The following is a 24,974-nucleotide window of genomic DNA, read 5'->3' on the forward strand; positions in this document are numbered from 1 at the left end:
TGCTCTCCCTTTTCCCCTCAGCTTAGCCGACATATCCTCTTGACAGGTCCCTCTGATCTAATTCCTTTCCTCTTCCATAAACATTCCACCCTACTGACCTGTTTTCGGTAAAGAGTCCCAAACACGTTGCTAACATGGTATGGATATAAAAGCTTTTCGTGAGAGAACTTGATTTATTTGGAGGCACAACTGCCACGCTGGAGATAGATAGCCTTACTGGCCACTCAGAGCAGCTGAAGTTTGTTGGGTCTTATCTCTGCAAGTGAATGATTTACCTCCTTGAGTTTGAGCAGCAATGTTTGACTGGCCACGTACTGTTTCTGTAGGGTGGGAGAATGATGATACTGTCTGCTGCCCAAAATGATACAGCCACGTTACGACATTTATGTGACTGAACAGAGACTGCAGCCTTATCAGCGGATCCTCCTGCCCAGAACACACGTGATTAATTTTATGTCCCAGTGTTGTCAACCCCTCACTCTTCCCTCACCTCATCTCCAAAGACTGATGGCTGTGAGGATCTTGGTATCTCAAGGGCTGGAGGCTGTACTGAGCCACGGTCACCCTCCTGTCTTCATTATTTCATAAATAATGTTTGCTTTGAAGAAGAAAGTGTCACAAGAACAAACTCTATGATGATATGTAACCAATGCTCTTAGTTAATTGATGCTAATGCTAATTAGACCGCTTAGGAGTCCTTTCCCTGTGTGCATTAGTGCCACACATGGTTATATGCAAGAGACTTTTTTTTTTTTTTTTAAGACAGATTCTCAGTATTCAGCCTTGGCTGGCCTCTTATTTGCTGTGTAGACCAGACTTGTCTCAAACTCCCAGAGATTTGCCCGCCTCTGCCTTCCAATTGCTGCTACTGAGTCATGTATCATCATGACTGGTCCAGTATAAACCTTTTTACATGAATATATAGGTCTTTACATTTCACAATGCATCCTGTTGAAGGACAGTTTGAAAACGATAGTTCTTAAGTAAACAGCAAATCACCTTACCAGAGTGAGTTCCTCAACATGGATATCAGGATAAGTAGCATGGATGGGCATTTGAAGATCATAGAACCGAGGTTTTATGCTGGGCTTATTTCCTATTTTGAGTCCATATATAAAGAGATTAAATTAACTTGGGAAATAGTTAGGAAACACATAACCTATACATACAAAGGTGTCTTAACAACAAATAATGTCAACAAAACTGAGTATGTGATTAATGAAGTAATACAGTTTAAATCAAAAAAATAAGGAAAATGGGTGACTTAGGCAAGAAAACAAAATATTTTGTTTTTTATGAGCAAAAAACACTAGAAAGCTAGAAAGTTTGATTTTTGCATTTTGCTTTATTTATGGCTGTATCTTTCTAAAATCAGAGTGTGTAGAAAACTCAGCAGTCATACACTGGACATGGTTAGGATGAGTGAGCCACCTTTGGAGATTTGCTTTAACCTAGTTATGTTTATACACCACGAAGATTATTCCATATAGAACGGAACCCAACTGCTGTCGTTTGGGGCAAGGGTGATGAAATGGTGATAGCTTTAGCAGTGGTGCAGAAATGGTGTGACCATGGTGAGGTAACTCAAGACGCATAACTGTTCTTCCACTTCTTTGGCTTTTTCCAGATGTATTGAACAAAAATTTAAGCGCTGCCCGCCCCTGCCTACCACCAGTGTCATAATAGTCTTTCACAATGAAGCATGGTCCACGCTGCTTAGGACCGTCCACAGTGTGCTCTATTCTTCACCTGCCATACTGCTGAAGGAGATCATTTTGGTGGACGATGCTAGTGTAGATGGTAAGAAAGCATATGCGTATCAAGAAACCCATGTGGCCATGTCCAAAGTCTGCCTGGCTTGCGTTGTATGCCCTGGGTACCATCCCAGAACCCAGTGGGGTTGGATGGTGTGTGATGAATGGTGGAGTCTGACTTTCAAGATGCCACAGTTGAATGTTTGGGGTCTTGAGACTTTCTCAGCACCATTAGTCATAACTGTAGGTCTTAGTGTGTGGTGGTCACTCTAGAGCACAGTGGCTAAGCCACCAGATGTGAGCGAGAGGTAGAGCTGCCTGGGCTGGAACCCCAGCCCTGGTCCTAGCCAGCTGTGTGAATTTGTTAAGTTACTTACTCTTCAGCCTCAGTTCGTTATTGGTAAAATGGAGACAGTACCGTGCAGTTTCAGATTTGAGTGATGTCATTGCCTTCTAAACTATTGAAAAGGAAAACCACAGTGAGTTAATCAATATGCTCCTGACTCTATAAAGCATCCCACTGTATGATTCGGAACTGGAGCATTGTTGGGTTGTTAAATATGAAGGAATTCATGTAAGTACCATAAATAACAGGTAATGCTGATAAGTGCCCAATGCCATGCTGTCGCTCCGTTCTGGTTCATTCAGGCATTTCCCCCATTGTAGTGCAGAATGAAGATCTAATAGAGACCTCGAGCATGGCAGGTAACAACTGTATGTCCTTAGACCTGGGCTATTAAAAAAAAAATCAGTATTGTTTTTTAAGATTAGCAATGCTCTTTAAATGTCTGTTTCTACTTAAGATCATAAGTCAGATGCTAATTAGATATCAGAATCAAGAGTCTAGCAAATATTCTGGTTTCTAATTTTTCAAAAGTATAATTCTGTTAAGTACAAAACAATTTATTTCAGTGATTATAAAATATACTCCCGAGTAAACACACAGGTTTGCAGTTGGATTCCAAAAGCTTAATCCCAACTTCTAGTTGTTTCTTCATTTTGTAAAACGGGTACAAAATGTCCTCATTAAATCCAAAACATTGTTATGTGCATCATCTTGTATACATAAGAAAAGGGAAAGATGAGTACCCGTCAGGCTCCATTACTTGTATCCCTGCCCAGACATGGTAATAAGTGTGCATAAAACGAAGCTGCTGACCCCCTCACCTCCACCCGTAGCTCTGCATGTTTCCATGGCTTCCACTTAAACACTGAGAAGAAAGTCAGGCTGTATTCTCAATAAAGAGAAGCATTTGGACCGGAAAGAAAACATTTCCTAATTCAGAGATTTTTAACATGAGTCTGAGAACTAGTGTCCGAAATGAGGAAGTTTTATAATTCATGTCTTCTGGACTCAACTTAAACTCCATACATTCGATATGGTGTTGGGGGCCTGCAATGCCAGCTGATAACCGGGGTCACAACAAACCAATAAAAAAAACAAACAAGCAAACAAACCCCATAACCCAGAATGGGCTAAGAAAAGGACGGGGAAATGGAGTTACATACTACGTAGATCTTTGATTCTAGCACGCTTTCCGATTACTTTACCACTGAATTGTAACTAGCTGGTATTTTGCTGCTTAATCCGGTTTTGTGGTTCTTCCTGCCTGGTTGGACAGCAGCCAGGGGGTTTAAGTCATGCTTGATTAAGATCCCTGTCAACTGTAAGTTTACCTGAAAAAAGCCACTAATGTAGTCTTAAGCATGCTTTCTTTTCCTTTTTCCCTCTTTGATTTCTCAAATGTCTTTTCGTACACGGTATTTATTTTGCTCGATTTTCCCAAGTAGCGGGACTATAGAGGCATGACAAATTTACTCCTAGTGGGCCTGCAGTTGAAAACCGCATCCCTATTTAAAAGCTCAAACAACCGTTGAATTACGGGGCATAGGAATGAAGACATACCCATTCATCTTCTTCCTGCCTCAACCATCCCTTCTATTTGCTTTCCTAATCACTTTCAAAATAAGCATAAAGCTTACCTAATTACATTAGAGTCATACCCATTTAAAATTTAACGTTTTTCACCTAACACTGGTTAGCGCCCCCTTTTGGCTTCTAAATATTTTATTTGCTGAGCTAGACATTTTCCCAATGGCTTGCCTTGCCTCACTCCATAACATCATTCATGCCACACAGGTGGCAGTGAGTGCTGTCCAGGAGCTCAAGTCACTGGGTTTATATTTTGCCCTTCACCTCTCCCTAAGGGTAGAGGAGGAGATCTGCTTAGCGCAAGGACATGCTCCCCTTTTGTAATCATTAGAAGCACTGGGCAACAAAGTTGAACTGGTTTCTTAACAAAATTTATGCTCGAATGCTAGTGTAATTTGTCTCATGTCCCACCTCTCTGGGAAATATGGCCTTCTTTGCTGTAAGGACTCTGAGAGGGGCCAGGAGTGATCAAAGTGTGCCTGTGATCTTAGTACTCAGAGGCTGAGGCAGATCTGTCCAGGAGTTGAAAGAATACATACTTGTGTAGAAAGTCAGATACAGAGAGAGAGAGAGAGAGAGAGAGAGAGAGAGAGAGAGAGAGAGAGAGAGAGAGAAGGAGGGAGGAGGCAGAAAGTCAGAGACAGAGAAACTAAACCAGAGATAACATTTTCAGAGTAATGCCACATAGTAGGCCCTGTGTTCTGCTGTCCAGGAGAGTCCCACCTCATTGTCCCAGCCGTCACCTGTGCTGCTAATTCTGTCACGTCCTCCTATAGATAAGGGATCTAAAGTATAGGAAAGGTAAAATAACTTGTCTAAGGTCAGTTAAAAGGAATGTTGCTCAAACCCAAGATGTCAGCTTTGATGTAATTTTCGTACTTACCTTCCCAAAACGGAGTGCGGGTTGGATAAAATCTAGGGAGCAGAGAAGAATTTGAACATATTTTAGATGTTTGGGGTTTTTTTGTTGTTGTTGTTTGTTCATTTCTTTCTTTGTTTTTGATTTTCCTCTATTTTGAGTATGGGTGTTTTACCTACATGTATGGTTATATTATCTATCATATGCAAGCAGTATCAAGGAGGCTAGGAGAGGGTGTCAGATATCCCTGAGAGTGAAATTATAAACAGGCACCGGAATGTGGATGCTGGGAATTGAACTTTGGTCCTCTGGAAGAACAGCCAATTCTCTTAAGCTCTGAGCCATCTCTCCAAACCCTTTAAGAGGTGGGGACAGGGTGTATTGGAAAGACATGTAGTAATTCCAGTGAATAAAGCCACATGAACACCTTTGAAATTTGCAAGTCACTGGAATTTTATGGTTGTGCGTGCATGTGGGTATAGTGCAACCTTGCATGTATTGAGGAGACTATCCCCGATGTCTACAAGGAGTTAAGATACTAAATCGGTGGCAGCAACAGTGGGATGGTAATGCTTAGCCTTCCTTTCCCTGGGCCTTCTTCCTGGAGTACCAGTCCCCTGATGAATACTATCCTTTACAACAGCAACATTCCCCTCTGCATCTCTGAAGACACCTATTTCATCCAAGCCAAAGCCATACTCGTCTGCACTTGCCTTTGAAATGTGGCAGGAGCAAACACACACCACAGGGTGTTACTTTCTCCATACTTGCCCATGCATGTGAGTTCTGAGCCTAACAAGATCATTTAAACTCAGTTACATACTAACAAGAATTCAAGAATTTAATAGCTAGCTAGGTGCATTGGTATAAACTGTAATCCCAGCAACTCTGTAGGCTGAGGCAGGAGGATCACACATTCTGTTCTAGGCCAGTCTGGGCTTTTTAGCAAGACCATGGCTGAAACAAACAACAGAACAAAGTGCCAACCACACCAAAAATAATTTAATGGCACAGAGTGGACTGAAGATGCTTAAAACTATGAACAGCCCTTGATTGATATGATTCAGTTTTCTTTCTTATCTATCTCATCCAAACTCAGAAGTTTAGTATCCTAAATTACCATGGTTCTGTCTCTGGAGAACCTGATTTACACATTCCTCTTTAGTTCCGTATTGTATCGGGAAAGAAATCACGAGAAGCCTAAAGTTTTCTGCTGTTGGCAGAAATGTCCCCACCTACCACAACTCTGAACAATCCCCTACTTGCCTTTTCTTTGATGTTCGGGTATAAAGCTGTTTTGATCACTGCCTAATAGCTAGTGAAACTGAAGTGTATTGATGGCCTGTCATTTCTTGCCATGGTTCTCAAATTTTAGTACCAGTTTAAACACTTGTAGAATTTTTTCTTAAATTAAAATCTATCTGACTCCCATGGTCAGTCTCTGAGAACTTTCTAAACTCCAAGGGTCTGCTCCACATAGGCTGTCTCCCATGCCCCTGACATAGTGCATGTATTTGTATGCAGTGGACAGAGTAAGTCCCAGCTGCAGCATTAGCTAATACAGGAGTTATAATTTGTATATATAGCCTCATTTTCTCCGAGAGTTAAAGGTAATGGAATGCTTCTTTTACTGACAGAATGAACAAATGAATTTAGCAGAACCTTGACATGCATTTGAAAGAGTCGGTGGCTGGCAATCTCGTCAGCTTTCATGTGTTAAATATGGAAACAAATTTCAATAAAAGTTAATTCTAATTTTCTTTTCTTCCTTTGCAGACTACCTGCATGAAAAGCTGGAGGAATACATAAAACAGTTTTCTATTGTGAAAATAGTCAGGCAGCAAGAAAGGAAAGGCCTGATCACGGCGCGGTTGCTAGGGGCAGCTGTAGCAACTGCCGAGACGCTCACGTTCTTAGACGCTCACTGTAAGTGATGCCCTTTGCAGATGGCTTGCAACTTTCCTCCTACTCCCCTCCGTTTGAAAGTTAATTTTCTTTAGATGTCTAATTGCGTTCTCCCGAATAGCATCTTTAACTGATGACAGCCATGACAGGCCAAGCAGCGAGTGGCTCTGCATCAGCGCTTCACGTCCCCAGTGTTGACAGTACCCAGCTTTCCCTGTAGGTGATTGTTTGTTGCTTATGGACCCGCTGCCCCAGATGTTCATTCTACTCTAAGAAAACAGAAGACTGGGAGGACTGTTTACTTACTGTTTTTCATTCCTACACTGTGAGGTTAAACTCTTATCTAGGTAGGATCAGCACCATCAATAAACTTTGTTTCAATACTGCCACTTGTAACTTTTATAAGTTCTTCTACCCCGCTGCTGAAGAGTGGTTGAATCTGTTCTGCCCAGTAAGGGGTATTCTGCTGCCATCTCATCCAGTTTTGCTACTTTGGTTACTCTGGGGTGTCTCTCTTGTGTTTCCATTGTTTTCAGAGGCACTGTTGATAGTTTTAGAAAGCCCTTTGGAGTCAGCCTGCAATGGATACGCTAGGCATTAACAAAGTTCATTAAGTCCCTGGAACTGAAAGCTTTGAGGTTTTTCCTCTTCCGATGAATGCTTGACCTTGTCCTGCCCAGCTCTTGGGTTACACTTCACCCAAAATCTGGTTGAAACATGCACTAATTATTACAGAAAGGCTTTTGTATTTTGTGGTTGTTGTTGAGAGCTGTCACATCTGATATTCCCTTTATCTACCTTTTGGAAAATTAATGGAGATCGGGAGGTGTTTTTCACTGACCCAAAACTGCAGTCAGATCTGGTTAGCAGTTCTTCCCCTGCTGGACAATGGTCCTTCTGGTCCATGACTGCCAAGGTTAATTTAGTTAGGGTCTCACCTGTGTGATGTGCAGTCTGCCTCAAGACCCTGATTCTGACCATCGTGGGACTCCCTGCCCCAGGCCCACTTCCATCAGGACTGTAGCAGTTTTGGATAATTTTTCTCTAGTCATTAAAGTCAGAATATTCTAACTTTCTGACTCTCTTTCTCCTAAGACTCAGGAAGAGAAATTAAGGTTTCAGTTACTGTGCTTTAGTTGTGAGGAGGAAAATGTATTTAAATAACTTAGAATAATTTTAGGGTTATGTACAAAGGTTACTTTGATTCCTAGCCCTCTCTTAAAGGAAAAGGGGTTCCATTTCCAGGATGGCAAGCATGCTAGTGTCCATCTCCCCTTCCAGGAGAAGAAGGTCACTGTCTTTTCCTTAGTTTATTATTTCTTTTTAATCCTATTCTCATTGTAAGATGTCCCTTCTTTTAGAGGTCTGTTGTACAGTATGGTGGCTATAGTTAAAACACACACGTGCACACACATACACACACACACACACACACACACACACACACACACACACGAGGTGATGGGTGGAGGTTTTACTTAGCATGATCATACTAAATGTGTACATGCATGGACATCCAAACAATGTACTGTAAATGCATCATTTTTGCCAATTACCCATGTATTTATATTCAAAACACAGTTGATCTTCTCCTTCTAGTTTCTCCATAAACTTTCGTGTAATACCAAAGGGTGGGAATCTTTGAGCATTTCCGTTAAATTGACAGAAGCCTCTGCTTTGTGCAGGTGAGTGCTTCTATGGCTGGTTGGAACCTCTGCTGGCCAGAATAGCTGAGAACTACACTGCCGTGGTGAGTCCAGACATCGCATCCATAGACCTAAACACATTTGAGTTCAACAAGCCTTCTCCGTACGGAAGCAACCATAACCGTGGAAATTTTGACTGGAGCCTTTCCTTTGGCTGGGAATCACTTCCTGATCATGAGAAGCAAAGAAGGAAAGATGAAACCTACCCAATTAAGTAAGACGCTTGCTCCCATGCCTTCCTCCCATGCCTTCGTCCTCCTACCAGGGCACCAAACGCTGCATTCATGTATGCATCCTCACAGCAGCCGCTTGTGAGATAATTCTTAATAATGGGAAAAAATTCTGTATATGTAGATTGTAATTACCAAGCTCTTCTGCATTTTATTGAGCAGCTGGTAGGACTGGGCAAATTCTCATGTCTTCATAAATCACAGATTTTTTTTTAAAAGAAAAAAAAAGCAGGTTAAGGAGAGAGACAATAATATGGAATATGACATTTTTTAAAGTACTTACTTCCCCCAAAACCTTAACTTTGAAGAACTTTTAGCTGTCCGTCATCTATTATCATGAGATTTTTAAATGTACTAACTCCTTCCCTGTCATGTCAATTTGGTCCTTTAAATGTCCCCTTCCGTCTTGTTTAATCTCTATAACAAACTGGTGATCTCTTTCTCTTCAGGACCCCCACCTTTGCAGGAGGCCTTTTTTCTATATCTAAAAAATATTTTGAGCACATTGGAAGTTACGATGAAGAAATGGAAATCTGGGGAGGTGAAAATATAGAAATGTCATTCCGAGTAAGTTTATGGAGGTTAAACGTAGCATGCATGTCAAACAGTGTGAAGTGTTGTGTTCTGAGCGGCTCATACGGACTATTGCAGATGTATGCTGTCTTTATGTACTTAGTGCCTTCTATAATGTAATTGCTGGAAAACTGGCAAATGAGGCTGCGTCTGTTTAAGTTGTAACTTGATATATTTATCCATGGTTGCCAATGTAACAAGAGGAATCAGTTAAACTCCTGTGTCCAGGCAATAACACCAATTAATGCACTTGTAGCTACTGAATTCCAGCCAAGATAAATATAATTAAGCCTAGGGCTTCAGGAAATGAGCTGATTATCAGGGGAGTCCGTATGGAAAACATTTATTTATAACTGTAAAGGACTCTAGACAAAATTCTTTGTGTCCTGTGAGCCACTCCCCTCCTTTACATAGTGTGTGTTTTAAGTTAATAGAAACAAAAAAGAAAAAAGGCTTCTCGTAGGCACAGCACATGCTTCATATGTTCCGTTTCATGAGTTCATTTCTGTGGCAGCCATGTCACTCACTTTTAGTTCTTTAGATTGGAATGTAAGTGGGGGAAAGAACTGGGAATTAGAAGGGTCAGGCTTTGGCCCTGGTCCCTTTGCATACTGGCAATAGTGGCCTTAGCCTCTTCTGAACTGCTGAGGGGCAGGGGCCTTTTTAAACTTAGCTCAGCATTCAGCTAAGTTTCCAGCCCCTAGCAAACACTGAATCTCAATGCAGTTTGCTGCAGTGAACTTCTGAATCTTCTGATGTATTTAAATGAGGAAAGGAGGAGGACTGAGCACCTCTCTCACTTGTAGCATCTATTGTTAGGCATGGCTGTGTTTTAGGTCTTTTACTTGCTGATCAGTCCTTGGCAAGAGAACCAATTGCTAAGGTGGATTATTTAGAATGACTGGGACTGGTAGAACCATTCTAGATTGGCACAGACTTTTTGTAGTATGATGAGCAACTCCTTTGAAACTATAATGGATTAGGTTTTGGCAATAATTGCCTTCTTGAATGGTTTCCTTTGATACCAAGTTGACTATCTACGGAGTAAATAGTCTGGGTCCTTTTGTACCAGGATGGCTGCTTCATTTCTTAGAAGGAAAGTGTGTAGTTTCAGCAAGTGACCAGGGGTTTAAGGTGGAAGTCAGCTACACTGGAGCCTTGTGTTTCTTTTCATATTAGAACACTCGCATAATTATTGGCCAAAAAGGAAACTTGGAATTAGTTTTTAAAGGACTCAGAACTCATGATGTTGTAAACCTACTTTCTGAATATGTACATTTGTCCTGTTTCTCGATGCATTTAATGAAGCTATTGTTTATACTTATAGACCATAAATTGAACTGGCATAGAGACTATATGACATACCAGTACATCTCTATATTTTGTATCTATTGATATCTTAAAGGTAAACTTAGAGCAACAGTTTGTTTTTCCCACAAGACTGTAAATTTAAACAAATATCATTAATTATCAGGTGTGGCAATGTGGTGGGCAGTTGGAGATTATGCCTTGCTCTGTTGTTGGACATGTTTTTCGCAGCAAAAGCCCTCATACCTTCCCAAAAGGCACGCAGGTGATTGCTCGTAACCAAGTTCGCCTTGCAGAGGTCTGGATGGACGAATACAAGGAAATATTTTATAGGAGAAACACAGATGCAGCAAAAATCGTTAAGCAAGTAAGTGAGGGCTACGTTATGAAATGACAGTTAAAAACTATTCCAAACCCATAAGCCTTTTGGCTTGAATCACCTCAAGTTATTAAAAAAAAAGTTTAAAAAAGTATTTTTGAAGGTCAGCTTTTAAATGTTAAGCCTTCCGACTTTGACCATCAAGATGGTGTAGTGGGTAAAGGTGCTTGTCACGAAGCCAGAGTGCTATCCCTGGGGCCCACACCTTGGCAGGTCTGTGTATACACACTTACACACACACACACCCCACTAATAATAATCCCTGGGACCCATACCTTGGCAGGTCTGTGTATACATACTTACACACACACCACTAATAATAATAATAATAATAATAATAATAGTAGTAGTAGTAGTAGTAGTAATGGTATGCTAGTTTGCTCTCTTAAAAGGAAAATTTAAACATCCTTATGAAATTCAGACATTTACTTTTAATATGAAAGATATTTTTGTGACTGCCTCCAAGTATTATTTGAGTAAGTAGGACTTCCTTTAACCATTCTCAGTTGACATGAATAACTATTAACTAGAGATGTGAAGTGGCATTTTGAATCCCATATGCAGATGGGGTCTTGCTGTGGCATAACAAAGAACTGGAAGTAATAGAAGTTCTTACTCCTCCTATCCCAGCTCCCTGCTGGAGATACATGGGAGATACAATGGTCACCCCTTTAAGAATGCAAAAGGGGGTTGTTGTTCATAATGAGATTGCCAGGTGTCTGCGCTGGGGTTTGTGGTGCCTGTTTTTTCTTCCTCCTTCCCTATCTTGAGAGAGGCCCATTTCCCACAGGAGCTATGAAGTCGGACAATGATAAATAAGTACGAACCCACTTAGGATGCTGTTTACATGTGTGTTACACACACGTGCACATATGCACTTGTGAAATGTGTAAATGCACATGCAGGGGCAATGTTTGCTCTTGTTTCTCAGGTGCCGTCCACACTTTGTTTGGAGACAGGGTCTCTATTTGCTCAGGTTGTGAGACCAGAGATTCAGGGATCATCCTGCCTCAGTATCTCCAGCATGGGCATTAAAGCTCCTATTGCCTTAATGTATGGCTTTTTTATAACGTGGATTCTGGGGACTAAGCTACCATATTCAGCTCCTAACCATATGATACTTTTACTGGTGATTGTTCATAGATGCTAGTTGGCAGGATCATGAGACTTAATGCATTAGAACTGAGCCCCAGGAGCTTTGCCTGGGAGTGAGGAATTAGCTAATAGTTTAAGATAAGGACTCATCTACAGGAAGTAGCAGTAACTTAGAGAAGGCATTTCTGGGCAGTTGGGCATCTGTACATTGACTGCTGGAGTGAAGAAAGATCTTTGACCCATTTGCTTGGTCCAGGTTAGAACTCTTAACTAAAGGTGATTCAAACAAGTCAAGAGACAGGTCAACCAAATCTGTACTGCGTGTCTTGAGCAGAAAGTGGGCGCTAAATAACGTTTCTGTCCTGCTTCTCACCCATAGAGGGGCTGTGACGTGAGCCAGCCAGTACCTGTCCTCATGACAGGACGCATGAGCTAGTGTCCCTAAGAGTCATTCAGTTTTGCTAAAACACCCGAGTTGAGGATCTTAGAACTGGCCTAAGACGGTATCTTCCTTGGTTGGACTGCTTAGCTCCAATATTTCCGCTCTCATCTGTTTAGGTATCAAATGCACTTTCCCTCTAAATGCTCCCTATAAACGGGATATTTTTCAGTTTAGTGTATCTTTAATTGTCTTCCTTGCCCTTTTGAATAAAGGAAAATAAATACAATTAACTGGAAATTGCCTTTTTCAACCCAGCGTCCAGGTGGGAATTTGGTTATGATTAAAACATCTAAATTAGAAAACATCCAACTGTGCCGTTTGCAGTTTGACTACAAAGAGAGATGGATTCCATGGGGTCTTAGCAACGCCTGTCTGCACTGTGTTTCCTCACACTCGACTATGTAGGTCATTTTAAAGGGAAGAGCCGGCACGAATTCAGAATGCTCCCACAACCAGCTGAGTGCTCCCAGCTCCCAGTAATAAAGTGTATTCCAGCCTCTGGCCCGCCCCCACAGCAGTGGGACTTGAGCCCCCTAAACTTCCAGGGACCAGGCAGGCAGCACACCTGTGGCTTACATGAATGGCATTTGAAGTCCATCCAGAACTTTCCTTACTAACTAAATGCAAATACAGATAGCGTCCTTTGAAGCCTGTGTCAGAGCCTCTCTGACTGAGCATTCCCTTCCTCCCCACCCTGTCTTTTTCTAGAAATCATTTGGTGATCTTTCCAAAAGATTTGAAATAAAAAAACGCCTTCAGTGTAAAAATTTTACCTGGTACCTGAACACTGTTTACCCGGAAGCGTATGTGCCAGACCTTAATCCTGTTATATCTGGATATGTGAGTATTTTTATGTTCCTCTTTGTCCTTGATAAACTCCCCCCCAAACCTTTTAACTTATTGCCTTTGAAGTTTTACATTATCAATGCCACTTCCCTAAAATTAATTAGAAAATAGAAAGTATTCAGTTTAATTTTTTTTTTTTTTTATGATTTAACTCTTTCCCTTAGATAAAGAGTGTGGGTCAACCTTTATGTCTGGATGTCGGTGAGAATAACCAGGGAGGCAAACCATTGATTCTGTACACGTGCCATGGCCTCGGGGGAAATCAGGTAAGCTCGGCCTGGGACGGTCTGTTTTCTCGGAGCGCTTGCAGACACAGCTAGTGCTGTGTGTTTCCAGAAGTAACAGCTGGGGTAAACTGGTGTGGAGATGTCTTTAAGCTACACATGGTAATATTAAAGGCATAGAGTACTTTACTATGGCTTTTTACTTTGACTCTGAAAGTAATCTGAAGTTACCCATTTGATCAATAGAAAAGATAATTTTAAAAAGAATGATATCATTGGCGTGTGTGTGCATATGTGTGTGTGTTTAATGTAATTTTTTTTATTTGTGTGACTCTTGGTATGGAGGTTTTGTGAGGTGTCAGGTGCAGACCGTATTAAATCTAATAGCAAGTTGCATCTAGTGTTAATGCAGACACAGCTGCATTGTAAGTTCTTTAGGGGGCAGAGATCGCTTCAGTACCCTGCATCCAAATGCTTCCTCACACCCATTACGACATCATCCAAATGCTTTTCTCCCCTCCCCCCATCACTGACATCAGCCAAATGCTTTTCTCCCCTCCCTCTCCCCATTACTGACGTCTTTGTTTTTACTATTTTCCCAATTAGGGGCAAATGTAAAATGTTTCTACCTGGATTACAAGATGTAGAAAATACTAAATTTCTTGGTTTGAGCTGTTTTTTACCTCAGCATTTGCAAGTTCATGCACAGAAGGGTTAGACTTTCTTCACCTTTAATGGGCAAGTTCCCTGACTGACCACTGAGTGCCAGTCCACTTGGCTCCCAGCTCCCTTAGGAAACACCTGCATTGCAGAACCAGGCTTATAGTCAGTAACATAAGGTCTGGCTGGAGTGAGGAATCTAGGGTGCTACACAGCAGTATAAAACCACATCCGAATTGGAGGAGGTGTCATGGGTTTTCCCAGGAAAGATAGCATTTTAGTCTGTACATTGAGAGGTGAGTTAAGACCCAGAGAGGTGCTTGGTGGGGATGGGAATGGGATGAGAAGAGTGGGAAGAAGGCTATGCAGAGAACACCATGCAGAACCTTTTCCTGGTGAGGAGTTGCCTATATTTTGGAGCAGGATTTTCACTGAACTACCTTGTGTGCGCTTGGATAGAACTTTGTAAGTATCCGTATTATGATGAAAGGATCAATTTATCTCCTGGGCAGTCTACTTCTAACCATCTTCCTATTCATTAAACCCAGCTTAATCTAGTTTCAGTCTTTGTTTGCATAAAGTAATCAGACAGCATGGAGTATGTAACAGAAGCCAGAGCTGGTGAAAGGTCATCACACTGACAAGGAATTCTGAAATGTATGAGCGTGCTTATAGTCTTACATATACATATATATTTATGTACCTATACACCTGTGTTAGTGTGTGTGGTAAAGAGAGAATATGCACACACACACATATCTATATGTCTATATAATGTTATTTGTATGTATATATTTATGTACATATACACCTGTTTTAGTGTGTGTGGTGAAGAGAGAATACACACACACACACATACACATATATATGTCTGTATAATGTTATTTGTATGTATATATGTATGTGCATATATATAAAATCTTAATTTCCCTACCTACCTAAGAACAATAGTTATATAAATAATTACATTGTTTTATAACAACAATATGCTTACTTCCTCATTTATAAATATATTACCAATGGTTGTTAGTACTTAGACATTTCTCTCAAGCTCTCTTCAGAATTCTATTTATCTTAAAGTATATTATTACTACTCTTTTTGTTACAATTTACTGTAGATACTACCTTAAAATATAGTATGTGTATCATTTTATGGGCTTTTTTATCTTTTCCAAGGAGATACTGTCATAAAGAATTATAAATTATTTTAAGATTATCAATGAAATAGGCTACCTTTAAGAAGTTTAGGAGGGAAATAACTCATTAAAAAGTATTTGTGACCCAACCTGTGCTGCCACAGGAATTGGCAGTCAGTGACTTTGGGGAGCTTCTATCACAGAAGCATTCTTTTTTCATAAGAAGTGAAAGCATGTATTTTGGGCTGTAGGAAAGATGGGGCTGAGATAATGTGAGTGATGGACTCAAGGTTAGATTCAGGTAAGGAAGATCTTTGGACACTGTCCTCTTAGATGGAGGTGGGCATCAGAATGCAGGCTGGAGAGAACAGCCACATAGCACAGGTTCACAGAGCACACAGAAGGCTGGGGTGGCCAGCGCAGAGCACTCTAGGCAGGGAGTGGAGGAAATGAGGTCAGAGATTGTGATAAGGAACCTGGTTGGACAGAGCTCTGCAGACCTGTTAAGGAAGATGGATTTAATTCTGAATTAAACAGAAGCCATCGAGAGGTTTTTAAGCAGGAAAATAATGTCTGGTTTATATTTTCAGACGACTCTGGCTTCTGTCATCCTAACACAGTTACTGATGATATCTTTTACTTGTTAGTTTTTTATTTTTCCCTTTCCTTCCTTCCCTCCCATATATTCCTCCCCACTCTCCTTCTAATTTGTGGCCTCTGTTTCACTAATTATGGTATATATATATATATATATATATATATATATATATATATATATATACATACATATATGTGTGTGTGTGTGTGTGTCTTTGTTAGCCATTGCCTATAGGTCTGTAGTTCTATAGTTCTCAGTCTGCAGGGTTGAGGCCTCATGGGCTTCACCCTTGTCCACTTTGGCCTGCCCATTGGTGTCATCCTTATCCAACTAACATTTGAGCAGTCAGATTCTTTTAAATTAACTTTTTATTGCTTTTATTTTCATTTAGTTTTTTGTGAATTTCCCATCATGCACCCCAGTCCCACTCATCCCCCTGACCCTTTGTATTTGCCCTCCACCCTTGCAACTCCCCCCAAAATAAATTTTAAAAAAGAAGTAAAGCAAATCATTAAAAACTAAATCTTGCTGTGAACGTTGCAGTGTGTCACAGTGTGTCCCCACAGTATACCCCTTTGTCCAAACATCTTTACTTACAAATGTTTTTTGCAACGAGTCATTGGTCTGGTTTGAGATCTCTGGCTTCTGCTACACCATCAACACTGGATCCTCAGTGGGACTCCTCTCAGATATCCTGTGCTTGCCCTGTGTTGTGGAGGTCCTGCAGCTTTGGATCTGCAGGCCTGGCTCTTTCACTGGCTCGAGCAGTACATAGAGATGGGGTAGATATTGGGTGAGCCAACTCAGAGCCCTGGATCCGGGCTTGAGTAGTAGCTGAGTTGGTCAGCCCACCAGTGTTCCTGCTCCTGTACGCTAGGATGCCGTCTCTAGCATTGCCCTGGTTAGTTCACCCCTTGCTGCAACCAGCAAGGAATAGGGCCAGCTCTCCTGCTCTCATTCCTTTGGGGCTGGGTCACCTGCACTCAGGCCACCAGAGCCAGCTCTGCGGTGCTGCCCAGTCAAGGTGTGGGGCCTGCTGTCTTGAGTGCTGCAGCTGAAAAGGGGCTGGACCATGAGAGAGAGAGAGAGAGAGAGAGAGAGAGAGTCATATTGTTTCTAATCAATTATTTCCCTCAACTACACTGCAGTTTCTAGTTCTGTGAGAACTCAAACTCAGAAGTCTTGAGCGTTTTCTCATTTTCTTCCATTTTGATCATGTAATGGTGTTTTATGGCGTATAACCCTTTTCTAACACTATTTCTGAAGACAATACACGGTAACTATTTTTTGGATTGGAGACTATTCTGGTCCATTGCAGCCTTACGACAGCTAAGACGTTATGCACATTCTCCTCTAGAGGGTGCGTCCAGGTTCTGAGTGACATGTCTCTCACTTATTTTCAGCTCTTGTTGTTCCCAAAGTATTTTCAACTCTTCTCCTCTCCCTCCATGTTTCATCTGAGTGACTTTTTAATAATAATGATGTAAAATACTGGCTAGCCCTTCTTATTGTCTTTGAGTTTTTGAGGTTTATTTTAGTTAAACTAAAAGTTAATCTATTTAAGTTATAACTTAGTTATAGTTAGGATGCTGTTTCTTTCTCCTTCTGAGGCCATTTATTATTGTTGTTGTTTTTACAATGCTTCTGCCTGAAAAGCAGGTTACAAGATCAATCAATGTTTTACTTGCAGGAGAAGAGAAGTTAAGCGCGAGAGCCGGCTGAGGCGCTTAGGCTCAAGGCTCAGAATTCTGCTCATGCTTGTGGGGTGTTTACTGTAGCACAGGGCCTGCCTGGCACATAATAAGGGCTCAATAAATATTAGTGCTAACAGGAATCATTGCATTATTGAAAATCCGTTCTGTTAACTCATTTTATCCTGAGACTGCCAACATTATTAAATATTTGATTTATAATGGATGTTACTGTGGGACCGAGAAGATAGTTCAGTCTGTAAATTGCCTGCCATGACAGTGGATATGAGTATTATTAGTTGATATAGTGCTTAGCTTTAGCTCCCAGAGAATCCAACTGGCTACACCTACAATCCTGGTAATATAGTCTATGTTACCTCAGCTTTCCTGTAGAAGCCTTAAGAGTTACAGTTTTCCACCAAAGGGGAAAATCGAGGAGAGAGAAACAGCTCTTAACAAAGAACTGGCAAAGCAGAGAAGGGGTTGCAGGACGTTCAGCACAGCAGCCTGGCAATAGAGTAGACTCTGTAGATGTAGATTTGTGTAAAGCAGGATGGTCCTACTACAGCTGAGTGGCCGCTCTGAGTATGAGTCCTGCCATTGCTTGTCAGGGAGACAGCCACGGTAAGCAGGTCTGCTAGCACACCAAAGCAAAGCTTTAAAGGGCTAACAAACATCTGCCAGAATTGCTGCATCACAGGTCAGAAGTTGGCACTGCAGGGCAAATTAAGAGGTAACTGAGTCAGAGAAATGAGGCCAGAGTAAGTGAAATAACATCCGAGAAGAAACTCAGCAGAACTTAGAGGCTCGTTCATTGGGCACGAAGAGCGAGAGAGAATAGTGAGGAGCCGTGGCGTACCAAGTGTTGGACATGTGTTGGTCTTTGCTGAAAGTATTTACACCTGTCAACCCATTCATTCATTTGGTGACTTTAGTAATTTGGTGGGCAGGAGTTATTGGTACTCCTGTCATGGGGCGTGGGAGGGGGGACACAAAAACAGACTCAGAATATGCATTATAGTTTGTGCGATGGTGGAGATGCTTTGGTTGAGATGAATAAGGGGACAAGAGAAGAAGCAGCCAGTGAGCTGCTTACTAGAACTTTCCAGGCTGGTTTCTATAGTACACTTCTGCTAGCCTCCACCCTACCTTGTAATTTCCAGTTTCTACTTGGGAAAGGAAAGAACACTGTAGAAAGTAATCACTGCTGGTAATGGAAGACCTCCGAGTAGCCTGTCGTAACTAATGCCTCAGCTTACATTTCTGATATTTTTACTGCATTTGTTGAAGAGCTCATGAGTTTACTATGTAGGGGTAGCTGGTTGGTTTTGATCTTGTTTTATTTTGCAACTGGGCACACAGAGTTCCTTTGTCAATCACGAGTCTCTCCTTTCCACAGTACTTCGAGTATTCTGCTCAGCGTGAAATCCGGCACAACATCCAGAAGGAGCTGTGTCTTCATGCTACTCAGGGTGTCGTCCAGCTGAAGGCATGTGTCTATAAAGGTCACAGGACCATCGCCCCTGGAGAACAGATATGGGAGATTCAGAAGGTGATTGGCTCATTCATTGGTTCATTCACCCATTCTCAAGCTAACTTTGAAGAGCTCTAATTGCTTTACTATGCTATATATCAGAACATCTTCACCTTTAACAACCCCACTATTACATGTCTTCCCATGTAATAAGAGAATATATCTAGGGATTAAGTATTAATTAGTTGGGAACAACTAGTGATAAAGTTATGCTTGGCTTCTGCAGGTGAAAAACTTCTATAAAGTATTAATTAATAGTTTATCTTTGACTTTTTTTTTTAATCTTTAATCTTTTTTACAGTCTAGTTTTCACCCCCCTCCTGATCTGCCCCTCTACCACTCCCCATTCTTTAGGGGTCTTCTTTGTTTTGATTTGTTTGCTTGCTTGCTTTTATAATGGATTTTGAAAATCACATTTGTTTGGTTTTTTTTCCTTAAAGGGCCAAAGAGAGTGTTTTTCATATAAAATTGCTAACTATGTCTTCCTCTGTTTTAGTACATTTTTAATTAATTAGCATTAAAGTAATATAGAACAGATTGCCTGTTCTTAAAAATGTTCAAGATTTGCCTTGATCATATTCTTATCTAAAACTAGTTTTTCATGATAGTAGTAGCATGCCATGAAACCAGCTTTTCTGACTTTGAAGTTGGTCATCTGAATACCAGTGGAACATTCCTTGCTTAAAAATGTATTTCAGTCTTGCTCTCTATTTTCCTCTGCATTTTGAAATGTTTCACATTGACTAAACAGTAGTACTGTGCGTGAATTATAGTTATAAACAAAAGCCATCAGTGTATTATCACCTTCAGTTGATCTTAGATTTAAAGTTAGGAATCAGATATATTTGTTATACAAATCTCTCTTTATCTTTAGTGAAACCATCAGGTTGAGTTTGTATTTATCTTTTAACTGTGAATCTTGAAGCTTAATGTTTGATGTATGTTTTCTTTCTTTCCTAGGACCAACTTCTATATAATCCATTATTTAAAATGTGCCTTTCATCAAATGGAGAGCATCCAAACTTAGTGCCATGTGACCCAACAGATCTACTCCAAAAATGGATTTTTAGCCAAAATGAATAAGTGTTCCTTAATATTAAGGAGGTGAAAAAGGACGTACTCTTCCTCATAAAACTGTGACTAGGCATACACTGTAGTTGTTGAAAATTATGCAAAAGCAGCTAATTGTAACTTATTCCAAGTGCATTTCCTTATTTATATCTTAAGATGTCTACGTAGTACCACTGCAGAAACCCTGGGGTTTCTGTCTGAAAGCACAGCAACTAGAATACCAAAGACAATTCTGAAATGTCCAGATGTAGAAGAGAGATGTTTACAGTGTGAAGAAAATAATTTCCTTAGTAAAGTGATGTGTGGTTGTACACTTGGGGATCTACACACCTGCATCCACACACTCACAGCTGAAAATGTTTCCCCTAATTTTAGGGGCAAATAGAAAAAGATTTGATACTGTATTTTTATAACTATATAGAAATGGATCAATGAAGGCCAGTCATTTGGCCTTTCGGTACAAACCAGGAAATTTTTATAGATCTAGAATTCATTGTTTTAAAATCCAGGTAAACTTTTGTTGTCTTTTGCTTACTTGTCTGTCAAAGATTTCCTTAAACATGAAGATGAATAAGGAGAGGACTATTTTTAACATTTAAATTTTTGGAAAATTTACAAATATTTTTTAGTCCGAAGCCCACTCCACTTGATGCACATGAGTCTTCCCCAAATGGCTTTTCTGAAGTGACTATACTGTGTGTTTTCCCAGAGTACTTTTTAAAAAATAAATAAACTTTATAAATTATTAGCTGTTAATAATGGTTCTTTTTTCTTTCTAGTAGTCTTGTTTTCTTAGCAAAATTCACTAATCTTGAATATTGATACTGAATTTTAAATGCAGAAAATTGACTCAACTCTAAATTTCATTGAATCATTATATAAACTATCTTTTCAATAGGTTTATCTCATCAAATTAAAAAAGAGCCTTGCTTTTATCTGCATGGAAAATGTAAATTAAAAAAGAACCCTAAACACTATTACAAATCTATGTTTCAGTTTTGTCCAATTGGAGCAAGATCTGTAATTGATGGTGGCCGGCGGAGAGCATCCATTTTTTCACTCTAGATTTTAGTCATCTGCTCTTTGTGGAGCCCCAGGTTCCTTTAAGGAAAATGTAAACCGTGACACCAGTGTGACAACAGAAGCAAAGATAAGATACTGGTGGAAATGTGAACCTTTGATAACATCCTTTAATGACCTCTTAAAATTATCTTTGGAAGTCACCATTTTCTCTTTGGCCATTTTACAGAGAGAGGTCTTGTATTATTCCAGAAGCAAAATAGAATTTGTGTGAACCTTTGAAACTAGTGGGTCTCAGTTAACAAAAGAAAACATTTCCTAGAATTATAGTTTTAATTAAAAAAAATAAAGCATCCATTAAATTTTAAATATCAAATTAAAATTTCCATATTCTCTAGCCAGTTGCTTTGCAGACTCTTATTTTAGTTTAAGGAATATGTACCGTGTTTATAACTTTGTGTCAGGGGTTCCAGAGGCTGTAAGACTTTGCCATTCATCTGTCTCTTTAGGGTAGCGAGAAAAGTACACCTTTTTGAAACAGTATGCCGCTGTGTTCTATTTTTATGACTAAGATGACTTCCTCTGTTTTAACTTTGCTAGTTTGTTAATAGTAAGCATTTCTCTATTGTAGCCAACAATGATATGTAGCAGTAAGCATACTGTATTGGCCACTTAGATTTGCAATTTCTGTTCCTCAGTTTGTTCCACTAGACTTGAATGATCAGGAGCAAAAGCTTCCCTCCACACTTGTTTCATCTTTAAAAACAGTACAAAACTAAGCAATTTCCCAGTGATATTTCATAAGGCGAACTTGAGTAAAACATGTTTGTAAGAAACGATATGCAGAGCCTCACAAAGAGTCACACATCGATGCCGTGTTCTGAGTGAAGGCTCTCAGGTTGGACTGATTATGTAGTAGCCATGTTAAACACATCCTTTGGAAAGGTTCTTATCTGATGCAGAGCAATCAGGCTGTTACTCAACTGTTACAACAGTGATTTGAGGGCTGGCTTTGGGGGGCTGTGTGCGGGGGATTCCCTCTTTCTGTCTTGGAACAGACTTAGCAGTGATTCACGGAGCTTGGCTCTCGGCCACCTGCATGATTTGCCTGCACTTGAGTGTGAAATTGGGGAACTCTTGCTCAATTTGAAGCTGCCAAGGCAAATGGTCTGGTTCCTACTGAAGACCTGGCCTGCTGCCTTCATTCCAGAGGACCATTCCAGAGGCCATCAGAACTGATTCCTGTATTCTGCAATGTTCAAGGTCAATTCCATGAACGGGCTCACCAAAAGATTAGAAGTGTCAACTTAGTTAGCCATAGGAAAAAATAAGCAATGCATTAACACTATCTGTTGATTATGATGACTTTTGTATCTCAATATGACCACCTGCCTATAATCCTAACATTTGGGAGATAGAGGCCGGATGGTCAGAAGTTCAAAGTCATCCTCAGCTACATAGAGAATTGAAGGACAGCCTTCTTGTTGAAGGAGACCCTCCTCAATAAAACAAAATGAAACGTGAATGAGGGGCAAAACATTATTTCTGGGAAAACAATGTTGAATTCTTAGGAGAAATTCAATTTTGTTGTCTTTAAGTTGTGAACGTACAATTTATTTTAATGACAACAGAAATAAATACCATAAGACACTCTGGTTATACTGTGACTGATGTGAAGAAAGTTACCCAGAGCTTTAAGAAACTTGTTTAGAATATGGTGCAGCATATTATATAAATTATATATAATATAATTTAAATATATGATATAAATGCAGCATATGTGTGAGGAAATTAGTACACAGAGCACAGGTGTATGTATGCATATATGCATGCATGTTTTCAATTAAAATATTGCAGATAGTTTTCAAGATGAATTTCTGTAGTGACTACCTTTCTCTAGTCATCTACCCTCCGCACAGTTGCACTGAAGAAATGACTGCCCTTCTCTTGCACACAGAGCACTAGGGTTTGAGTTGGAAGCCCTCAAGGGTCGTGCATTGAAAGGCATCCTCATTGAGCTGTGGCATTATTAGAAGGTGGGAGAATTCTTCAGAGGTGGGGTATGAAAGGAAATGATCTTACTAGGGTTGTGTGTACTCTTAGGATTATCAATCCCCTGAGCCCTTGTGTCCTGGATGCCCTGGGGCAAGCATCTGTGTTTCAACATGTGGTTGCTACACACCCAAAGCAATGGAGCCAACACCCTTGGTCTTCTCAACAGTTTGCCACAGGGAAACACACATTGTCAGATTGCTTTCTAGTTTCAACAGTACTTTTGAAATCTGTTTTATTGGCCATATTAAGCATTAGGTACTAATAATGTACAATAATAGTCCCTGTCTCATGAAGATCATAATCTAGTGATGTGGCTATCCCGTAATGATGACATCATAGCACAATGATGTTTCAGAGCAAAGTTCCATGAAAAGCTGGTGGCTCCCTCAGCCAGAGACAGAAAGCAGGCTCCAAATTTTTAATGATAATTAAATGGCATTAGTTTAATTGCCAGGGAAGATAGTCTCGATGAGGAATTGTCTACCCTGGGTTGACCTGTAGGTTTTTGCTCTAGTAATTTTTTTCTGTCACCATGATAAATCATTTTGAACAAAAGCAACAAGGGTAGGGAAGGATTTATTTGGTTTATCCTTCCAGATTATAATTCACCATTGAAAGAAGACTGGGCAGGAACTTAGAGAAAGGAACCCCAGAAGAACTCTGTTTGCTGGCTCACTCAAGCCTTGCTAAACTACTTTTTGTTAGATATTCCAGTCGCAACTGCCTAAGGATGTGTCTCTTCCTTCCGCTGTCAATTATCTTTCAAGATAATCTCACAGTTATGGTCTCAGGCCAGTGATCTGGGATCTGGGTCATACCACAATTGAAACTCCCTGAGATGATTGTAGGCTGAGTCCAAGTGACACCTGAAGCTAAATAGAACAAGCGTGTATCTACCTGGTGGGTTGACTTAAGTTAATTGATGTAGAAAAACATAGTCCACCATGGGTGGCACCATTCTCTAGACAGAGTCCTGAAATGTAGAAGATTGGAGAAATCAAGAAAGAGAGCAAGTAAGCATGCAAGTGAGCATGCATGCTTTCATGTCTCCGCTGTTGACTGTGTGTATAATGTGATTTCCTGTTTGACGTTTCCATCTTGACACCCCCACAATGATGGACTGTAACTTGGGATTATAAGCTGAAGTAAACCCTTCTCTCCCCTAAATTGCTTTTGTGCAGGTATGTTATCACCCCAACAGAAATAAACTAGAAAAGTGGCTACAGGACTACTTACACTTAACCCGCCTTGGCTGTCATTTAAATGTAGCTTGTTTATATAAAGCCTGGGTGTGAGCCTATGAGTCTGCATTTCCAGCATTCACAGGTGATGTCAAGGCTACTACTGAAACCACACCGAATAAATGTCTTCCTGTGGACTCTGTGTCCACGGATCTTTGAGACTACCCATGGCTTCCTCATACTTCACATCCTTATTACTTTAGACATTACCAGATGTTAATCTCTGTCTACCTCTGTTACTACCACAATGGTTTCCTAGCAGTCACTACCTCCTTTTTCTGTTACTGATTTCATAAACTCATTCCCTCCAGGGACCCTTTACTCTGCCAACTCTTAGTCTCGTTTCATATTCAGGAAACTAATTTATATGAAAACTATATTCCTTATCTTGCCTTGAACATCTGCTGAGGATACATCCCCATCTTCTAGAAAGAAAGGAGTATTTTGTTCTTGTTTTATGCCATTCCTTTGTGTTTTATGGCCAGGCTTTGGAATAACTGCATTCTTTATTTGAATCTATGGCATCTGGATACTTCTTCCTTTTCCTTCTTTGGGCTACTATTAGTTATGAATCTGTGGTCATTCATTTAACTCATGCTATCCATTAGCTGAGTATTCTGGTTCTGGTTTGTTTGCTTTGTTTTGTTGTTTGTTTGTTTGTTTTTTGCTTCGCTTCACCCCTATTTCTTCTTCTTTATAGGCAACTTTGTAACC

At 40.3% G+C, this 24,974-nt stretch overlaps 1 protein-coding gene across 1 annotated transcript in view; it reads left to right on the top strand.

Annotated features, from left to right (window-relative positions):
• The window catches only part of Galnt3 (polypeptide N-acetylgalactosaminyltransferase 3), a 42,796-nt gene extending 22,082 nt beyond the window's left edge, over positions 1-20,714 (top strand). Inside the window, exons 3-11 of the mRNA XM_021156546.3 lie at positions 1,628-1,800; positions 6,323-6,472; positions 8,137-8,371; positions 8,837-8,954; positions 10,435-10,635; positions 12,893-13,024; positions 13,195-13,296; positions 18,739-18,891; positions 19,834-20,714. Of these exons, the coding sequence (XP_021012205.1) occupies positions 1,628-1,800; positions 6,323-6,472; positions 8,137-8,371; positions 8,837-8,954; positions 10,435-10,635; positions 12,893-13,024; positions 13,195-13,296; positions 18,739-18,891; positions 19,834-19,956 (1,387 nt within the window). The 3' untranslated portion in view covers positions 19,957-20,714. The remainder of the gene's footprint in view (positions 1-1,627; positions 1,801-6,322; positions 6,473-8,136; positions 8,372-8,836; positions 8,955-10,434; positions 10,636-12,892; positions 13,025-13,194; positions 13,297-18,738; positions 18,892-19,833) is intronic.
• The last annotated feature ends 4,260 nt before the right edge of the window (positions 20,715-24,974 follow it).

The sequence above is a fragment of the Mus caroli genome, unplaced genomic scaffold, assembly GCF_978045245.1.
Source record: "Mus caroli unplaced genomic scaffold, Mus_caroli_1 scaffold_2, whole genome shotgun sequence".
NCBI classification, from domain to species: Eukaryota; Metazoa; Chordata; class Mammalia; order Rodentia; family Muridae; genus Mus; species Mus caroli.